The 21,827-nt window shown below is 39.8% G+C and overlaps 1 protein-coding gene across 1 annotated transcript; it reads right to left on the reverse strand.

Annotated features, from left to right (window-relative positions):
* Positions 1-487: 487 nt before the first annotated feature.
* Positions 488-19,709, reverse strand: SLC9A4 (solute carrier family 9, subfamily A (NHE4, cation proton antiporter 4), member 4; the record flags this gene model as incomplete). The annotated part of the gene is made up of 7 exons (XM_010013239.1): positions 19,444-19,709; positions 15,892-16,355; positions 10,248-10,507; positions 6,859-7,076; positions 3,038-3,240; positions 1,873-1,959; positions 488-558 (listed from the first exon to the last, which is right to left on the reverse strand). Coding segments are annotated over exons 1-7 (1,565 nt in total), but the record flags the coding sequence as incomplete, so codon positions are not given.
* Between the last annotated feature and the right edge of the window lie 2,118 nt (positions 19,710-21,827).

A 21,827-nucleotide genomic window follows, 5' to 3' on the forward strand; every position in this document is an offset into this window, starting at 1 on the left:
GACTGCTGTAGCTGAACCCAGGACAGACAGGTAACTATTATTGAGTTTGTACTCACTGAGACAGGATCATATTTGCTGTAGAAGCTTACAGCAAAAGTCAGCGAAGGACTGACACCTTATGTAGCTTCTGCTCTAAATCCAGGCCCAAAGGAACACTGCCATGAATCTAAGATTTATACAAAAGCTATGTGTACAGGCTGATGTGTGCAGCATGAGTTCCCATGCTATGTTTTTCTTTCAGAAGGCTTATTTTCTGCTTGTTTGTGCAGAAGTAATTTAGCAGACAATATATGAGCGCTGTACTCCCAAGAGATAATGGTCACTCAGGAGTTCACCTTTTAAAAAGAGATATTGTACATGTCCCAATATTGTCATGCCATTTTAGTTTTATGGGGCACAAGATTGATTTCCTATTCTATTCACCTATTGTATTTTACATAATAGATATGTTATTTTATTATACTAGGCTGCAATAAGAGATGCGTACTTATCTCTCAGTTGATAATGACTCCAGTGTCCACATATGTCTTCAATACCAGCCTTCAAATGATCCATCAACTAGAGAAACAAACATGGAAAAATTTTAAGTGGCCATTACGATAAAATAATGTTGCCAGAAAGATACAATTGTTGACAGGATTTGAAATTTTTTTATTGGAGGGTGTGAGTTAATTCTGAAAGCATGTACATTTCTCTAGAAATCAAGGCAAAGATACCACTGTGGCAGCTCCTATGCTTGGCTGCAGGGTCAATATTTTGATGGAGCAGATGTCAGTCTGCTATCATTTTACCATCACCCAGCAACATATAGGCCCAAGTAAAGGAAGATGATACTGAGCATCCAAATTGCCTGGTCCTCTGTATCTACTGAGACCAAACCCTAAATTCTTGGTTCTGTCCATCCAATTTCCCATCCGCATGTGCGATCTCCCTGAGAGGGCCACAGGGCCAGGTACCCCACACCTTTTGCCTTGACTGAAAAGTCCTCTGAGGAATTTGCGAATTGTCACAAGACTCGCATGTTCATCACAGATAACTACCAGGATTTTCAGTCATCTTTTGTGTGTTTCTAGCATTATAGAAACAAACTGAAATATAGCCAATGCTTACATACACATTGTTACGGTGGGTGTTTTTAAACATAAATTCCTTTCAAAGTTAAACGTGAGGGTTAAAATAATAAGACTTAAACGTACTTCGAATTCAAATCAGTTGAGATGTTTTAATTCTAATGTCTCTGCATGTGCTTAATTTTAAGGCACAGTTCTATTAATTTCAAATATATTCCTTATTGTGAAAATGAAAGCATATACATATATTTTGTGTACCATTGTTAAGTCAGTTTAAGCAGCTTTCTGTAATTTTTTATAATGTTAATTAAGGAGCTAAAGTAAATGTTTGAGAGGGGAAAAGACCATTACTTAGAATAACTTGAAACTAAATTTTGCAGACCAATGGTTCTACTCATTTCAGTTCAATAAAACTTGATTAAAGACTTTTAAGTGATCAGTGTGTACCTAGAAACAGTCAAAAGATGGCAACAAGGTGTTTGACAAATCTAGCTGGGAAGGATAATGACTGCATTTTGAAAATGTGGCCTTTAGGGTTCTGCCATGGTCACAAGTGCCAAGAAATAAGGGTCCTGTTACACCATGACACTTGTGGTATAATATTATAATGATAGTGACTATGAATATAAATGAGATACAGTTTAGAAAATTATGCCTAGGGTTTCCTCCAAATATCATTAAAAGCATTCAGTATCCAAATTCACTGACTGCCAGTGCCACCAAATGCCTTCCTCTGTCCAGCTCTTTTGAAATACTCTTTCTCTTATTTTTAGGTTACCAGCTACTGATACAAAAGACTTACTCGCACATGAATCTCTTCATTGATAGACTCCTTTTTGTTGGTCTTTTTCACATCTAGATATTTGACCAGTGGTCCAATTGTGATTCCCTGCATTTGGAGCAATGAGTTGAAATGTTAATTATCTTTTAGAAAAACAAAACAAAACAGAAAGAAAGCAAAAGGATTTAATTCTAATCAATTAGGAAAGCTGTGTCTTAGACATATTAATTGTATGGAGAGCTACAAAAGAGGTTTAAAACTTAAATTTTTTTTAAAAAATTATGCACCAGTGTTTTTTTAATCAAGATTGTATTTATTGATATGTTTTAACTCTTTGCCAACCTTCAAAACAGCACTCACTTGAAAGAAAACATTGTGTTTGTGAGGTTCTTACAATCTTAAAATCTCTTACTTCAGCAAGTTCAGAATTAAATATTTTGGGCGTTTTTTTTAACTTTGAAATTATTTTTAGCTCTTTCCAACTCTTTACTGCACTGCCACTGAATAACATTTTAAAAGGGGAAACAGAAACAAAAATCTTTTTCTGAAACATTCTGGTGGAATCCAAGTGCCTAACTACAAGTGCATAGTGCCCCATTGATACCCTAAGTTATCTGAGATTTTGGTACAGGAAAATACAGACCATGGGATGCAAGACTTTCAGAAGATCCAGTTCTTCCAGATACAGCAGTGTAAGCCAAGTGGAACAGCCCAAACATCTGAAGCAGCCAGCTATTCCTAGAAATCTGAATTATTCACTTAATTTTTCTCTAATATTCTTTTACAAAATTCAGAATCCTTCATAGAACAGACATATAATTTTCTGTTCAGTTTGAGATACACCGCTAATAGAAAATGATTCTGTGCTGAAGTGTAAAGTTAAAATGCTTCTTTATTTGAAAGCATTAGGAAGCACATCTGGAGTGAACATAAGAGATTTTGGGCATAAAATGCTCCTTTCTTTGAATATTTTAAAAGACACAGGTTTTCAATGCCAACTTTCTGAAAAAGTTATTTAATAGTGACTAAAAAGCCCTGAAAGGGTAATTATACATTGCAGTTCTAAATCTGGCCATAAAATATGATAGCTTGTCCTAATTTAAGAGTAAATTCAATGCAATCTTCACTATGAAGCTTTCAGTCCACCTCTATTACAGGAAAGCAATCCATTAAGAAATACACTTACTTGGATGAAGACAGTGAAATATATAACTACAAGAGTAGCAGTAATGAACAATTTTTTTCTTGGGAAGAGATTCACTGGAAGCAAGAATGCAAGAGAGAAGCTGCTGGCTCCTCGAAGGCCACTGTAGGAAATAATGAGCTGGTCTTTGAAGGTGAAGGGATATGTTCGGAACTTGTTGCTGATGTAGAAGAGAGCAAATACACCTAAAAAGAAAAAAAAAAAAACCAACCTATTATTAACCAAGGTGAAAAGGAAAATACTTAAAGCAAAACAACATCTTGGCTCACACAGCTGTTGGCAGTCTTTTCAGTTTTGGTTTCTTGTAGCTTCTCTTTGACCAATTGCTTAATCTGGTTTGCATGAAACAATCTCCTAGAAAAGACCATTGTTACTATCTGCTTTGGGATTTAAATTCATTTATGCAGTTTAGAAGTGAGGTTAGGGGAAAATGTTTACTTTCTATATTTATAATGCACACCTCTTTTCTGAAGTGTTCTGGAGACAAGATAAACCACTGGATGAGAGTTTTTTCTGTGACTGCCCTTGTGGTGTTTCCTGCTTTCAGTACAGTGTCTGTCCAAAGTGTTTGAACAGTGCTTTACCAACGAGTCCTATAGACAGACTCACTGAAAGGCAAAGACTAATAGCATTTTAATTTTTAATCTTTTGGCTTATTGTGTCTCTAATTCTGTGTTTATTTCTTAAATTTAATTTTGCTTGTTATAGAAGTCAAATTAATCAGACAGCCTGTGGCAGTGTAAGGACTGCAACTCTTCTTTATAGAGTATGTTTAGCAATCTGCTTGATTTAATCTTCATCTTCCATAAGAAACACGTATCCTGTTTGTGTGGAAACTGTTAAATTACTGAAGCAAAAGCTAACAAATGCTGATAATTACTGGTATTATTTTACACAGCTGTCCTGTTAAACTCAGTGCATTATTATAGGTAAGGCCAGTAGCAGTATCCTGTTATGCAGGTTGCTGGATACCGCTTTATGTAAGACTTTTTTTGGCTACTTATAGCTATGCTAAAGGTCAGCTACTCAAATTGAAACTACATGTGTGAGGTATCACTCTCAGGCCAATTGTCTTTATTTTACTCAAGCTTCAAGCAAATTGATGTAATTATTTTAGCAAACAAATTTAGCAGAAAATATTTCAGCCTTCCTCTGGAAAGCTCTCGCACTCCCCTTGGTGTTTGAGAGAAGGATAGACATGTAGCAGCAAAATAGCTTTTGTATCAGTATAGCACTTTTTTTGTCTTGATTGGATGGATATTCAAATACGGACTCTGAAAGTAAGCCTTTAAAAACTTAGAGGTCATGCTTTGTCCAGGGTTAGCAAGAAAATACTTAACTGCTTTCTTTTTGCTGTCAGCCCACAAGAATTATGTTGCCTTTACCACTGAGTACCTGTGACATCCCTATATAATAGAGCTGATTAGATGCATGTACTTTAACCTTCACAGGTTTCCTCTTTCTTTTCCCTTGGGTTAAATGCCTTCCTACAGGGCTCCCAGGCTTAAAAGTCAAAGGTCTTTAAATATGTATGGGTTTTGCAGGTCAAGCCAATATCTTCTTTCTCTCTGGTATTCTTTTTGTCTGAAGGGATAAGCCACCTTAGAGATTTAAGCAAGAGCACCTTAATCTCAGGTGCTTGATGCCAACATTTAGCTGGTCCCAAATGTTAGACTCAGAGTACTGTAGGCTGGAAAGGACCTTTGAAGGTCATCTAGTCCAAGTCCGTACTCAAAGCAGAGCTAATCAGATCAGGTTGCTCAAAGCTTCAGTCAAGTCTTGAATGCTTTTAAGCATAGAGAGCTGGGCCACCATTAAAATACCAGATCACGCTCATGTTAAGAAATGGGTTCCTGCTGTCTAATCGGAATTTGCCATGTTCCAGCTTGTGTCTGTTCTTTCTTGTCCTATTGCTGTGAACCTCTGAGAAGTGTCTGGTTCCATCTTCTCTCTCTCTTCTAGCCGGGCACTTGTAGAAAGTAATGACGTCTCTCCTCTGGCATAACTTCCTCAGACTGCATAGACTCAGCACTCTCACATTCTCCTTGTACATCCAGTGCTTCAGCCTCTTGCTAGGTTGGTGGCCTCTATTGAACTTGATCCAGAACCTCCATGTTTTTCCTACACTGAGGAACCCAGAACTGGAGAGACTGCTCTGGAAACGCACATTTCCACCAGTGCTGAAGAGAGGGGAAGAAACACATTGCTGCACCTGCTGGCACAGGTGCTATACACTTGCTAATGCAGCCCAAGACACTGTTGGTTTTCTTCGTCACGAGGACACAATTCTGGCTTACGTTCAACCTGTTATCTACCAGGCCAGGTCCTTTTCTGTAGAGCTGCTTACTAGACTCCAAGCCTATACTGGTGCCTGGAATTATTCCAAGCCACATGTAAGTCTTTGTAACTGCTCTTCTTGAATGCAATGAGCTTTCTGTCAGCCCATTTCTCCAGCCTGCCCAGGTTCCTTTGAATGGAAACCATCCCGAATATTGACTGCTCCTTGCAGTTTGGTCTCAGCCACACACCTCCTCAGTGTACACTCCATTCCATTGTCCAGGTCATTAACGAAGATGTTAAAACAATATGGTTCTCTGTAGTGAGCAGAGGGATGCCATTAGCCACCAGCTAGACGAGTATTTTGAGCCCAGATTATCAACCATATTATAAACCACTTCAACTGGCCACAATCTGCTTTTTGAAGTACAGGGTTGTAATTCTGCTGTTTGTTGGCTTGATCACTCCTCTCAGGACCTTAGCATCCACAGTCTCATAGTCACTGCAGCTAAGGCTGCCCTCAGTCTTCAGCTATTTCTTCCTTCTTTGTGCATGGTAGGGAAGAAATCATATCCTTCAGCTGATTCATCAACCACTGTCCAGCAAATATCACTTGCCTTTTCCTTTCAACCCCTTTTTGCCTTCCCCTTCAGTGTACAGCTGGCCCTGATAAGTCATCTGCAGGTCTTATTCCTCCTCAGTACTGTAGCAGATGATGCAGAACCAATGCCCAGAGCTGAAGCCTGTATAGACAAGGCCTGAAAGCTGGAGGAGGTGGTGGCAGGTGACCAATGTAGATTTCTGCCCTGGAGGGGCCTCCTTTGATTATGAATGAAACATGGGGGAACTAACCTACTAGCTTAGTTAGTCAAGGTAGATGCCTGAATGTCAGCATTCAGAATATATCCTCCACCTGATGGATTTCTCATTTTCTTTAAAAATATAAATAGCTCTGAAAAATCCTACTGGTAAAAAAACCAACAAACCAAAACCAAAAAAATCTATTAAGATGGCCAGTCCAGGTACTTAGAAGTTAAAAAAATGTCAGAAATAAGGTTGCCTGCATAACTGTATTTTTGGCCTTCTCATGTGTACTACTTCCGAAACATCTTTACATCTTTCATTACAAAAACATTGTTCACCCATATTTTTAACTAAATTTAAGTGATAAATAATAGTGGCACAGTAATGGATGTTCTAATCCATCACTTCTTCAGGTGTACATGCATTTGCTTTCTGTTGCAACACTAGCAACTTAATGTGATGCAGAATAAAGTATTCAGGTTCAAAAAGGATGGCATAATTCATGGGCAATGCATCTGAAACAGACCCCTATTTGCTCAGGTTGTTGCCCCCGCCCCATTTTTCATGTGCAGATTTGTGAAATTAACTTCACAGTAACATAAGCTTAGTAAATTTGTTATTAAACCGGTTATGCCAGTCTGCACAGACTTTTCTAACACACCTTTGCACCAAAGGGTTTATCTCAGAGGTGCAGAGAAGGTTGCCTGCAAAAGCTGACTTACTCAGTGTCCGCCAAATGAGGCAGAAGAGCAGCGTGGAGCAAATGAAGGCCCAGTTCCACTCATGGTTTTTCCCCACTGTAGATACTCCCATGAAAACAAAAATCAGGGTCTCGCTGACACTGCTCAACATCTTCATGAAATATTTTATTGTGGTATAGGAATTCTGGGAAACGTTCTCCTCCACATATTTTTTCATTGTCACTGCACATGATGTCATCCTGTAGCAGGGAAAACATCAGGATCAGCCACAACCTGCCTTTTTTTCTTCATTTAAGAACAACCTCAGCCTTCATTATCTCCACGACCAGTCACTGACTTTCCTAATATTAAGCTTTTATTTCTTCAGTAACATTAGCTATTTCATTAGGTAGAAGAACATCTTCATTTAGATTTACAAATCCATTTTGCATACAGGAAAAATGAAGCAAACCAGTCAGCCTTCCTGACAAGGAAGTGAGGGTATCACATTCCAGTTCAAAGTCCATTTTAACCTGAATGCTTAACACACAAGCCACCAAGCACCAAATGTTTGAGTCTCAAACAAAGGGGAACTTTTGTACCAACCTATGGACAGGTTGGTAGAAGGATATAACCTGCCTCTTAATGGTCTTCTCCTTTGAGGTGGTGGTGGTGGTGAGACATAGTGATAATCCTATTTCAGGGCTAAAGCTCCCAAAGGTTCCCTGCCAGCTAGCTGGTGGATCAGCAGGGTTAGGATAAGCTTCAGTGACTCTCGACCCACAGTAGTTCATTGTGTACAGTGAGGGGAAATTCAGTTATCCTGCAGAGGTGTCCTTCCCCCCTCTTAGTTATGCAGTGTGTGAGGAATGTGTCTAAGGAAGCAAAAGGATGTTTTTCACCTCTTCACTGTTAATGAAGACTAGAGTCTGCTTCAGAGGCATCACCAGCCACCTGACACAAATGTCAGTATCAATCATCTGGAGCAGTACTCTTTAAGTAGCCCTACTGAAGAGGGTTTCCTCTTGCCCTCTTTATTGTCCCTAGTCATAGGTAATAAATAGATTGAGTGCTATGCTAGTAGCATAGTCCATCATCTATCTAATTTCTACTGATACTATTTTAGTCTTTGGGGGCTTCTTCCGATGATATTTTTCCAAACTTGTGAACTCAGAGAATGCTGACTGTTCATTAAATAACCCTTCGTCTAGCTTCTGCTCATTTAATTTCCACTGAAGAAATCTCAAGGGTATTCTTGTGAAGCTGAGATATTTAGCAAGTCCAAGGACACTCTAAGACAAGGCCATTAGGAATTAATGTTTAATACTGTTGGCTTTCAGAGGCACATGCATAATAGACTTTCATGACCCAAGTGAAAAATGAATGAATTCCTCAATAATTCAGAAGGGTGACAATAAGTTCCCATCCCTAAAACAAGCAATAATTTCCTTAATGAAGCAGTAAAAATAATAAATCCCAATTATATTAACATTCTTTTATTACTAATAATTTCAGCACTCTAATGAAAATATGTAGCAAAAGAAATAAAGACCTATGTAGTCTAGTGTAATGAATAGGCAGGGAAGCAGTACTTCAGGCAGTGCAGCTAGGGAAGGGTCCATATGAGTATGAGTGCTCACCACATGGTAAGTCTAACCCTGCTCAATTAAAGTTGCCAGTTATCTCAATCAAAGCAAAAGTGTTAGATATACAAAACGTAGTACAAGAGTCATCTGGTTTGTCTAATTGCTCAAGAAAACATATATCCTAACTACTTATTTAATATGGTTAAATATTCAAATATTGCTTCCCAGGGCCATCCTGCAAAGGTTGTTTTTATAAAGCCAGTTCTACTCTGAAGCTGAACAAATTGGGGTTGTTCAGCCTGGAGAATAGAAGTCTCTGAGGAGACCTTATTGCAGCCTTTCAATACTTAAAGGGTGCTTATAAGAAAGATGGGGTCAAACATTTTAACAGGCCCTGCAGCAACAGGACAGGGGTAATGGTTTTACACTAAAAGATTTTAGTAGATTCAGACTAGATATAAGGAAGAAATCTTTGACAATGAGGGTGATGAAACACTGGAACAGGCTGCCCAGAGAGGCTGTAGGTGCTCCATGCATAGAAAAGCTCAAGGTCAGGCGGGATGGGGCTTTGATAAACCTTTGATCAACCTATCTAGTCAAAGATGCCCCTGGACATTGCAAAGGGCTAGACAAATTTAAAAGGTCCCTTCCAATCCAAAGTATTCTATTATTCTACAGTTCCATGAAGTTTGACATGTGGAGGTGAGTAAATGCACCTATCTGGATATCAAAAGCCACACGCTTGTATTTTTTAGATTTAAATTGGTTTGTCCTCAATAAAGGGGACTCCTTTCTGGAGCACCAGTGCCCACAAGACCTAGCATGCAAGCTCAGAGCCAACACAGACCATTCAAGGCTGTTGCCGCTCACCAGATGGGCACTGAGCCTGCAGCAGCCACCAGCACCAGCTGGAGAATTTACTACCATCAGGTTCCCATTTCTTTACCCTGCTGAGGAGCATTTTGTTTGAAATTCATTATTCATTATTTGTTTGAAATTCAGTATTATGTTTGAAATCCACCTCCCAGCAGTTTTCTTGTAAAGTCTCTCACTTTCACCCCTATTCCTTTCTCTTCTGACTCCTTTCCTGACGCTGCCCTCTTTCCTTTGGACAGTACTCATGCTCTCTTCATTTACTATGGTCAATAGACCTTCCAGCTTTCTCTCTGCAGTGGGCACCCATGCCAACACAGCACTTTAAGGAAGCAGTCCCTAGCATTACAGCAGCATCAAGGTATCCTGATCACATTAAAATATCTTCATCAATGTCCATATGCATGACTATATGTATGCATATGTACTTGATGTTCTTGGCTGTCTGGTTTTGCCCAGTGTCAGTTCCAGTGTTGCTGCTGAAATGTAAAGTAATTCTAGTAAAATCTGTTAGAGGTGATGTTCACAGCTGTATACAAAAGCAAGAACTCTGACATTCTTTATTATGTTTGCCATACTCATTACTTTTCATTTTTCTTTTAATCTGATGGTGATGCTGCCTAGGAATAAATACAGATACGCTGAGCTATTATCAAGTAAGTCTCTCATTCTCCTCATCCTGCCATAGGTAGCAGCCTGATGGTGGCAGCACTAGCCATTTCACCTACAGCTTGCAGGAAAATTTCAGAGCAGGCATGCTCTCCTCAGTAGTACATCTATACTTATGCTGACTGTAGGTTTGCATTTCCTAGTTAGCACTGCATTTTACACAACCTTTAGAAGCCTTCCACTGCAGATCTCTAGGACGGAGACTGAAAATGCCTGTATTGTACCAACCTCATGCAAACCACCTCCTCAAAGTAATAATACTTCCCTCAATAGGGCATCTGAAAAGCCGTAAGTGATACTCACGCCAAAATGCCTGAGATGTAAAGGGTTTCAGCAGACAAGTATGCCAGGTAGCTGAACATGAAGACCAGCAGGGGTTCGATGGCAGAAACGTTGTGGGTGAATCGAGTCATGAATGCCGAAACAAATCCAAAGATGATGCCAAACAACACACCACCCAGCCCCACTACGAAGAAGCGAGCAAAGCCAGCAAAGACATCGATGGATTCAATTTCTTCATACCTGTGCATCTGGGTGAAGGCGATGAAGATATTATATAAAACCTACAAGTGAAAATAAGGAGACAACAGTCATGTGTCTGTCTGAATCTGGCAAGCTTACTCATTTCATAGCTCTGTGTGTATGTGCGCACACCTGAAATTGCTTTAAATGGATCAGCAAAGTAACAGTTGAAACCTTAGCTGTTCTTAACAAGTCCCAGAATTAAGGGTCTGCTAAGCATCTCAAAAAATAGCAAAAACCAGAAGGGTAGATAGTTATGTAACAACAGTAAACCTCTGAGGGATCAAGTGCAATTAAAGTAACCAAAAAATACTCTTTTTTTCGTTTGCTTTTTGAAGGTAAACTTAATAACTGGTCTTTGTAGGAGATGTTTAAAGCCCAGCTGGGTACCTTAACAATCTCAGGCTCTACACTCCATGCTCTCTTTCTGATTCAGGATGGGACACAGCACACTTTTGATTTAAATTCCATTTAGATTGCATTATCAGTAGAGTGGACACACTTCATTAGATAGACTGTGGAATGTTAAATGTTTATCAGTAGTATTTGATCCACAAAAATCGTGAATCACTGAGAATGGGAAAGGAAGCAGTTGAGGGAAGGCAAGGCAAGGCAAGGGAAAATGGTAGCCTCATTTTCATATTGTCTTTAGCTAGATAAATACAGCCTCTCTATCCTCACGTGACAGGAACTCTGTCTCAATTGCAAAGTGGGAATCAAAAGTTGTGGTGCTTTAACTGGCCTAAATACCCTTCACACATATATTTTGACTAGAAAGCATGAAATGACAGAAATAAAAAGAAAACAGTGTCAGATTCGAAGAAAGAATAAATTTCCTACATTGTATAATTTGGTCTCTAAATGTAATTTAATTTAGATCATATAAGTTTGTCATTATCAATAATCTCTTCTCTGAAGAAATTTGTGATGAAAATATTCCACTTTCAACCATCTTCTAGAAATTAATAGAAAGTTTCCACAGTAATAGGTGGTATAGTAATAAAAAGGTCTTAGAAGTTGCTGACAGTCAGTTAATATTAAGTCCTGTCAGATCTATTTACAGGGAGTGTGTAACACATGAAAGTCACCTTTCAGTTTCCAAGAGAATTTGAGGAATATTCAAAGACACCAACTCACCAAAGTTGTTGCACCAAAACATTAGTCAAAAATGGACCAAAATAATTTGCCTTATTTGGTTTTCTTTCGTCTTTCTTCTTCATATAGTTAATTCCAGAAGGTTACTAAGAAGATTAAAACAGATATTTTCAGGTAGAAGAGCCAAGCTCATTAGGATAATAATTATTCCCCAGCTACTGTCTAATCTTAAATTGCTGCTGGGAACATATGACCTTGAGCTGTCACACATCCTGTTCTCATTGCTAATATTTCCAAGGAACAGACAAAGCATAACATAACGTTTCACATGAGAAAATATCCAGAACTGCTTTTTCCTGATGGCTATGTATGAAATTAGGCTCTTCAGTGGCAGATAAGGAAAAGAGGGTTCATGTCTCCATAGTAACTAACTCTTACTGTGCTTACCATATAGCTTTTAATTACAAAGCCTGTTTTCTGTCTGTCCCCCCTTTCTTGCAGACTTCAATCTCTTCCTAAGACTTGTGATTCTTTAGAAATGATACCAAGGCATGAATCTATGCTGACTTATGAGTAAAGCAAATTACCCTCAGGAAATTACTTAGTAAATTTTTCTCCCATTTTTTTCATTCCTAAAGTGTCTCTATGATATAACTGATGGCAATAAATGGAAATTATGGAAATATTACATAATTTTCATTGTTTTGTAACGTGTTGTTTTGTAGTAAACTGTTCTGTACAGCATCCTGAACCGCATCATACAAATAAAGCTCCATGTAGAATCACAGAATCATAGAATGGCTTGGGCTGGAAGGGACCTTCCTAGTCCAACCCACCCTGCAATGAGCAGGGACATCTTCAGCTAGATTAGGTTACCCAGAACCACATCCAGCCTGGCCTTGAATGTCTCCAGGGATGGGGCATCCACCACCTCTCTGGGCAACCTGCTCCAGTGTTTTACCACCCTCAATGTACAAAATCTCTTCCTCACATCCAGCCTGAATATCCCCTCTTTTAGTTTGAAACCATCACCCATCCTATCACAACAGGCCCTGCTAAAAAGTCTCTCTCCATCTTTCTTTATAGGCCACTTTTAAGTACTGAAAAGGCTGCAATAAGGTTTCCCCAGAGCCTTCTCTTCTCCAGGCTGAGAAGGGTAGGAGACTGTGTTCATAGGAGAGGTGCTCCACCCCTCTGATCATTTTCATGTCCCTCTTCTGGACCCTCTCCAACAGGTCCATGTCTTTCCTGTACTGAGGACTCCAGAGCCGGACACAGCACCTCAGGTAGAATTTCACCAAAGCAGATTAGACACTGCAGTGTTTATGCCAGTAAATTGAGTACTATAATTTTTTACATGGTAGGAAAGCCTGAATCAGCTTAGGATGTCTTTGTAAGGCACCCTTTGTAAGAAGGGATGTATTGATAGCTGGCCTCATTTAACAACTCTGAGAATGTCATGCTCTGGGTTTTTTGGAGAGGACATTACCATGTAGTGGTGTACCACTGAGTGGCTGTTTGAGCCACAGGGAGGAAGAGAGAGCGTGACACTGTCACCCACAGGGGACCTCCATGGGGACAGGTCCCTGCTCCAGCTGCCTATATTATACATACATTGCACATACCATCCACATGCAGAAACTCTGCAAAAAAGATTTTAAAGTGGCTGCTTTAACCACCAACACAGGCAAACTTGATAAGTCTTTCTTTCCATCCTGATAACTCTTCCTGATCACATGTATTTAACTTTATTCTAAACACAGAAAATATCTCCATCCTCCTTCCTAGCGCCCATACATCCCAGTGGTCAAAGCCTTCCTCAGAAACATCCAAGAGTAAATTCAAATCTCCTCAAATGAAGAAATTAATTTTACTTGCACCTCCATCATGCAGTAAGTTTTCTTAACTGCTCTGGTGCTACATACAGAGAAGAGAGGGCATGATTAGAGAAAATAGTCACTGCCACTTCATTTTGACTACAGCATGATGCATAGGTGTTCTCGGTGTTTCTAAAATCAGGCCACAGAGATGGAGTAGTAAGGGGAAATATTTTGTTTCCTCATGCACACAGGTGCTCAAATGCTGTTGAGAAATGGTCTGTGTATGTGTGGGAGCAGAGCTTCAAATGCCTGAAACACTTCCCAGCAAAATCACATTCTCCACCTGTGCTCAGGTTTGAGTGGAATCTGCACTGGATTTACCAATGTCACTGTATTAAAGAGGGCTTTGAAATTCCACTAGTGTATGCTACATGTTAAGGCCAGTCCTGTTGCTATCTGCACTTTTCTGATGCTAGCAGTCTGCTCAGAAGCAACTGGGAAAAGGATATTTGTATTTAAACAATGAAAAAAAGATGTATGCTTAATATATCTTGTTGATATTATCTTTTTAAACACATAGAGTTAACTCAAAGGAAACTGTTAAGAGAAACACAGGGAGGAACTGAGACACCTGAGATATACATTTTTAAAGCCTTTAGAAAAAGCAAGTGGGGTATCAGAGAGGAGGAATACACCTATTGGGCTCCATGCAGGTGACAATTACTTCAGTCTTCTCAAACATGAAGCTAGGTAGAGATTTTGAAGATCTGAATGTCCTGAAAATCGATGAGTTATGGGTGATGCACAGATGCATCAGCAAGAGCGACAAACTGATTGCAACACAGCTGCTGTGAGAAGAGCCCAAAAAATGAGGTGATGTGGGGCAAATGGAACTCACAGTGGTGTAGCCAGCATTCCTTGTGTACAGCCCTTTCATCTCTTTTGCTAACTTACCTAGTGTTGCTGAGGAATGCCTACATACCACTGTTCTTAAAGGCTTTCTGTCACTACACATTTATGCTGTAGCAGGTTGCTGACTGAAAGTTCATGTAAATAACATGATTAGGATCCACATCATAAATACCAGCTGGGAACAAAGGGAAGGCAATGTAGAGAGCCAGTCAAAAAAAGGATGAAACAAGCTTTTCCATTGTGAGGAAGAGGTATAATTTTTTGAGGTCTGCATGTGAAGGAACCAAAACGACGAGTGTAAGTGATAGATGCATTGAGATTATTTTGTTACAACTGTAACACTCAAGTAGTTTGCATGTGAAGTTAAGTAACATTTATTCCTTAATTCTACATCAGCCCTACATCTCTGATTCACCAAGAGGAAGGATTTATGATAAATAGGCTGTGGCTATAAGAAATTACTTCATTCCTTTTCCTTTTTGCATTGCTCATAAGCTGAACTTCTCCCATGAAGTTCAGCAGTGAACTCTGTACAGATTTTGAAGTCCAAGTTGTGCTGTACCTCATGTATAACAGCATCTGAATAGTTTTTATGTGCTCTAGATTCCTGTGATTAAAATTCTGTAAAGATCTTATCTAGCAAAACTCCTTAACCTGCAGTTAACTTGCAGCACATGAGCAGTCCTGTTGGTTTCTGTGCTATTAATTTCCTGCTTGAAATTTTCCTTGAAAAACATGCATGTTCTAAGTGATTTTGCCAGTTGTGGTTTGCAGCTAGAATTTCAGGTTGTTCCAAGTTTTAGCAAATTTTTAGAAAAGTATTAGCAAAACGAGTTCTGTAAAAAACATTTTTTCCTATTAAAAAACCCAAAATACAAAAAAACTAACAAACCCAAACCAACCAAACAAGCAAACAAACCCCCAATGAACAAAATCTTTTCTATTCCAGAAGCACTGTTTCTGGACACTTAAGACATCCAAGAAAGGTGAATGTTTTTCAGATATCAATTTTTTACTGATAGAAACAGAGCTAAGCAAAGTTATTAGTGGCTTTTCGAATTCCTGTCTAATGTCTCTGGGGAATTTCCTAGGAGAAGCAGGAGGAAGGAGTGCAGCACCCAGAGGTTGTTCATATCTGGTTTGGTTGGGTTTTTTTGCAGAGGGCTCTCTAAGGCATGTGACAAGGAAGGTCTCCTGTATTTCTACCCCTGCTGCCTTCAGTCTTTAAGCAGTACAATCTTCTATTTATTTGGTTGCACAGTATCAAGAATTTTCATAGGTCCTACAGGGATCTTATCAGCAAAATTAGCTTTAGCTTATCCATTCACTTAAGTGAATGCAAGAGCAAGATGTGAAGTCTAATGTGCATGTCTATGCTTCCTTCTCCCAGTAGATATAACACAATATGCTTTTGAAAGAGTTAATACAAGATGTAATCTTTATATACATTAAAATTAGTTTTGTGTGATGGAATAGAGTATCAGTAACATAAATAAGGTATCTAGGATCTCCTTAGAACTGCTCTTGTCTTCTGCCGAATAACCCTACAAGCCACAAGAGCCCAAAGAAGGGAAGACAAGGAGTAGAAAGAAGCTCACCACGGTGATGCCATCATTTAACAATGATTCTCCAAAGATCATCATATAAAGCTGTTCATTAACGGAGGCTTCTTCAAAAACTACCAGAGCTGCCACAGGATCCACAGCTGAAATCATGCTGCCAAAGAGCAGGTTCTGAAGCAGGTCCAGATCAGTCAGGCCAAAGGCTTCTATCTGGCAGATTCCATAGAGGGAGAGACCAATTCCAAATGAGTTTAGCAGAGATCCCAGCAAAGACCACCACAGGATGGACACAAAGTTTTCAAAAAATGGGCGAGTTGGCATGAAATAACCCTCTTCTAGGATAATGGGTGGAAGGAGATACAAGAAGTAAATACTTGAGTTCATCACTGGTGGAGATTTGTGATCTGAAGCAAAGATGATCGCTCCTACTAGTGCTCCAATGACAATCAGGATGCAACTTTCGGGCATGAGTCTTGGTAATCGGTGATAGAGGTGGAAACCTTGAATAAAACATTAGGGTATTATTCCAATTTAAATTAACCTGATGTCAGACAGATGTTTTGCTTGCCTTTGAATACTTTGTCTTCAGACAGGCAGGTTTTGCTCTTTAGATTATGAATGTAAAAACAGGTAGTACCATTCCCTTCAAAATTAAACATTTCCAGACTTGTACTTCTAAAGCAGGGAGAGTTTGGCCAGGAATCTCTTGTCTACCTGCTCCCCACCTAGATTTCTGAGCAAGTGTGAGTCTAAGCTCTACTTCTAAGAATGCAGTAACTTCTTTGAAATTGTACTCCACAATTTGGAAAGAAAGCATTCTTCAAGAGTCCTTGCTGCCAGACTGCTACTGCCAGACCCCTGTGGCACAGTATTGTCCCTCCATCTCAAAGATGGTTCCAAAGCAGTTCCGCCCTCAGTGCTGTGGAGGATCACTGGCTGCAGAGCTCCTGTGGGTTTGGGCTGGCCAGGAACCTGGAGAAGTCCGAGGGAACAGCCCAGATGCCATCATCTGCTCAGCTCACTCCACTTCCAGCACTGTCCTGAAGCATTAAATGAACTCCAGATCATCCACAGACAGAGGGACTGAGTACTCATGAACAGTAACATATGCAAAGAAGCAGGAATCAAGCCCCAGTAACGTAAGGCTTTGTACAAGACGATTAACCTTGCATTTCTGGGAAAACTGCTTTTCCTATATAGGGTAAAGAACCCTCTGAGTTAGTTTACTGAAACAAAACCAGTGATTTCAGCCAGGCTGAAATAACTACCAGCAGCAATCAAATATCTGAGAAAATAATGCATCCTAAGGGATTTTTTTTTCCTTCACTAGAATAAAGGTTGAGTCTACACTAACAAATTAGTCAGGCCAAAGAATTTTCAAAGCAGAAAGGTTCAGGCTGCATCCATACAGCCAAATTCTCTTCCCTACCCCAGCAAGGAGTGGTCACATCCAAACTGCCTGTGGGAACAGATCCCGGCCCACAGTCTGCCTGGGCACTGCCTTGGAGAAGGCTTGTCAACATGAGACAGAGCTGAGAAGGAGCACACCAGCACTGATGTGGTATGGACAGTCACGTACAGCTTCCCAGTAGGGTGCTTGTTAGTTTACAATCATAGATATAGTCAAGCTGTTTTACAGCAAAAGGGCCATACTTACCAGTATAAATGTTGTGGGTGTGAATCTCCTGCCCACCTCAATGTACTACTAGTGTAACTGCATTCATATAATTCTTCCCATCTGACAAAAATACTGACACTAATAGTAAGATAATGTCTAGCAATGGCTCGTCTAGTTACTGTACCAGGAGCTGTGTGATCATAATGCAATTGAGAGGTTTTTTTACTAGAAATTTAAGAAATTATTCAGAATTTACAAGAATGAGAATGAAGCAGACTAAGAAATCTATAAATCCAGTGGCTGTGTCTCCATGTCCGAGGCTAGGTCAACCTTCATCCCATAACGAAGTTAATGCCACAACCGCACTTCTGTAACCTTTGAATTATCTATGTTCAAGACTGAAGAAAAATATTTTATGTTATTTTAAATAATTTATTTAGGAAATTATTTGTTTTTACTGAAATGTATGTGAAGATCATAACTCTACTTATCTACTCCTCTAATTAAAAAAGTCTTGTTCAAGTCTGTCAGTTTTACAGGATAAGGGGATTGTTTTGCCTTTCAAGGTCTCAGAAATGTTTCCCACCCTGGAATCTTGAAATCAGGAAAGAAGATAATGCCTGAATAAAACACTGAAAAATTTAAGTTTGGAAATCTTCTTCCCTAAGTAACCAGATTATTCAGACTAACTCTTTCTACCAAGTACATTTGAAGTCAGCAGGTCCGCATTTTTCAATGAAAATAATATTATTTGAAAATCCCTGGCTAAGGAACAGGTCTGCTTGGGAGAATGCTTGGGAAGCATCACACAGTTCTTCTGAAGTATCTGTTTCTTGTGCAAAACAAGAATATTATCATATGGCAAGTCCTGTGTTTTTATGGGTGATGAATAAAGAAATTCATCAATATGCTCACTGCTAACACACTCTGCTGACACCATAACAGCAAATTTGATTTGTGAAAATTTTTATTCTTATTTTAGCAGTGAAGAATTCATTTATAGGAATTGGACTGAGATCATCAGCTATTATAAAGCTGGCAAATCACGGTCAGTGGTAACAATATTTGTCTGTTGTGTGACTATGATATGAAAATTGTTTATTTTCAGGCCACCTCCAGAAAATCATCAGTTCAGTTTCCCAGCCTGTTCTATAGTAACATTCGAAAATCCCATGGAAAGATCAAAAGGACAGGGAGATCACATGCTTGCAGCTCTTCACCTTATTACTATCTTCTTCATTTATTTGATGTTGCTGCATTAATTCTGAATGGTCAAAATAATTTTAGCCCAGCTATGAAAATGTGTAAGACACATCGTGAGACATTTTTGCTGTGTTAATTGCAGATCCTACCTCTCCATGAGGTGTCTTTCTTCATTCAGATACTTACAAGGAGTTCTAATAGAAGCTGGATGTATTGGATGCATTTACCTTACATCTCTAATGACCTACACTCACTTAGACTTTCAGTTTCTCTCCTCTGGTATTACTTTCTGAGAAACTCTAAAGAGCAAACATGTAAAACAAAGACTCATAAGGAAACATTTCCTATTATTCACACAACGGAAGAATTCTTCCTACTTTTCTCCCCCACATTCAATTCACTTGAAGCCTCAGCTGGTGTTACTGATTTCTACAGCTGTGACAGGTTGTAAATTCTGATAACTTGTGATGTTTAAAGACTAGAAAAAGGGATGGACAGCACTGTGTAGGGCAGCCCCATTGCTAGTCACTAGCATAGACAACCCAAGAGACATGAGGGTTAGAGGTCATAAATTTACTTAAGTAAGCTGGAAGAATTCAGAGGTGGAATTTTGTCATTGCCATGATAATGAACACACCTGTTCCTTTGAGGACAGAAACTCTAAAAACAATCCCAGCTACAAAAATGAATGGAAGATACTTGGTTACATGTTATGTTTTTAACTTCTTGCTGATGCAGAAGGACCCAAGATCCCATTTTCTACTTACCTATTTTCGCAAGAGAGGCAAGAAGGATCCAAAGAGTAACTTCATAGGGAATTTGCACATAGGCATAGTCCACTGTGAAAACATGTAGCCTCGTATCTTGTGAAGAGCCAAGAGCATCCCCCTGATCAGGTTCATAGTGAGGCAAGAAACTGTTGCTCAAGTTGGGCTCATCCGCATAAGCAGTAGCAGAACAGCATACCAGGCTCGACAGCAAGAGCAACCAGTTCAAAAGCTTTGCATGTGCAAGTGTGACAGAGCCCATGTCTGCAGCTGTGACTATTTTATTACAGATATAGCGCGTAGTGGGTGCGTGAAGGTATGCAACACTCACTCCTGTTGGTTCGCACTGCTCATAGCCACGGCTGCTTCTTCCTCAGGGCTGCTTCATTTGCCTTTTAGATGTCGTTTTAAAAGCCCTGATGTGCCTGTCCTGTTCTTTGTATTACAGACTGACCTGGAGTTTGTATAAGGATACCGGTTCTGCAGGTTCTTTCAACCTAGATAAACCTGAGCCACAGCATCTCTCTGTTAAGGAATAAAGGCCCTCTCCAAGTATATTATTTATCCAGTCACTCTGATTTCTTCTTCCCACTATCAAAAAAAAAAAAAAATAAATAAAAAAAATTAGGCAGCACAAATAAATAGCATCAGGTGGGTGAGATGGTGGCACCCTGGGCACGCAGAAGAGTCCGCTCCATACCTTCCTCTCCTGTCCTCACTCCCTGTCTGCCTCCCCAGTGCAGTTGGCACCTCAGATACCACCACACCTGGCACTGCGCACTGGTCCTGTCTCACCTGGGAACAGAACTGCTTGGCGTGTAAATAAACGGGCTCTGCAGGGCTTACAGTAGGGACATCTGGTGGAGGACCACGCAAATTGCCTTCTTTTTTAGAAACTTGTTCTCTCCCTTAAACGCGTGAACGTAATTTAGCAGATAATAACAACAGAAAGAAAAAGGTCTGAGTCACATCACATGCCTAAAACTCTATCTTGAGTTGTCTTGTATTTGACATTTGTTTTACTCACGCCAGCAAGGCATTTACTGGACAACCACGTTATCCTCCTCCAACTCGACATTCACTGTTACAGAACATTTTTCTTTAAAAGGTCAGCCCCTTCTCTCCTCCACAAAAGCTAGCATGTTTCGTGTTAGGATAACAAAGTGTATGAACATAGTAGTTTTGACTAAAAGCTGCTAAAGCCTGTATTACATACATTATAGGTGAGTAAATTTAATTTACTGACAAATTACTCAAATTGCCACTGATTTGGTTGTGTTGGGAAACAGGGCAGACTAGTGGGAACAGAGATGTACCCCAGAACAACTAGTGATGAGGATCCCATATCCACACTGCATGTGTTTTGGAGGGGATTTTTTCAGACCAACTGGTCTCACAGACCAAGTGTCTCTTCAGGAGTGGAGAATATGCAGAAAGAGATCCAGTGTGTGCACCTGTGATGCTCTGTAGTGTGAAGCAAAAGGCAACAAGTAGTGGCAACTGGGAAATTTGCTTTTAAAGGTTATAATGATCTGAACTAAATCCCCACTGCAGGTGTCGAACTTTTCCATGATCCAGCCAGTGCTGCCATCTGATGTTCTGTTTCTACGTGAGGCATATCTTCTACTTCTGCTCCACAGCACCACCACCAGTCTCCCCACTGAAGGCTTTGGACCCAACACAAAATTAGGTAGATAATGCTCAGCCTGCTCGCAGAAGAGTTGGGTTGTTTGGTTTTTTTTCAGTATACTGGTTTTGTTAACAGTAGTGTTTCTTGAAGTCCCCTTCCAGCAAGAAATCTGGCAGATGAGCTATTCAATTAGCATTATGAAACAACTTTTTTTTTAACTTAAAGGCCAAATTAAGTCAGCAGAACACCAAATCAGTGTATCTCCTACTCAGATTTTCTTAACACTAACCACTGCATTTAACTTAACTATAGACTGCAAGATGCCTTGAAAGTAAGTGATGTGAACCCTGGAGAGTCAGCAGCCAGAGGACTAGAAAGGAAAGACTTCAAAGTCCCTGGAAGTCTACTAGCTGTGACAACCAGGACTTTTATTTACAACTGCAACACACCAATATCAAGAGATTCAATGGGACCCATGAGTGACCAGCACCAGACAGGACCAACAATATGCAGATGTGTCCATGTATGAAATGTTTCACAACTGGTAGGAATGCTTTCTCTCATTGCAGGAATGATGGAGGTGCCCTGACACAGTGCTGCTTCTTTTCTCAACCCCTTTGGCATACCCAGCAGTAGCAGTCTCCCATGGTACTTCCTTAGTGCTCCCACAGGAGGAGGTGAGTCGTCCAAAAGACTTTGGATTTGTCCCACTGGACTACACAGAAAAACTACACTGCAAACTTCCTCCAGAGTT

The sequence above is a fragment of the Nestor notabilis genome, unplaced genomic scaffold (assembly GCF_000696875.1).
Source record: "Nestor notabilis isolate BGI_N333 unplaced genomic scaffold, ASM69687v1 scaffold1604, whole genome shotgun sequence".
In the NCBI taxonomy this organism is placed as follows: Eukaryota; Metazoa; Chordata; class Aves; order Psittaciformes; family Psittacidae; genus Nestor; species Nestor notabilis.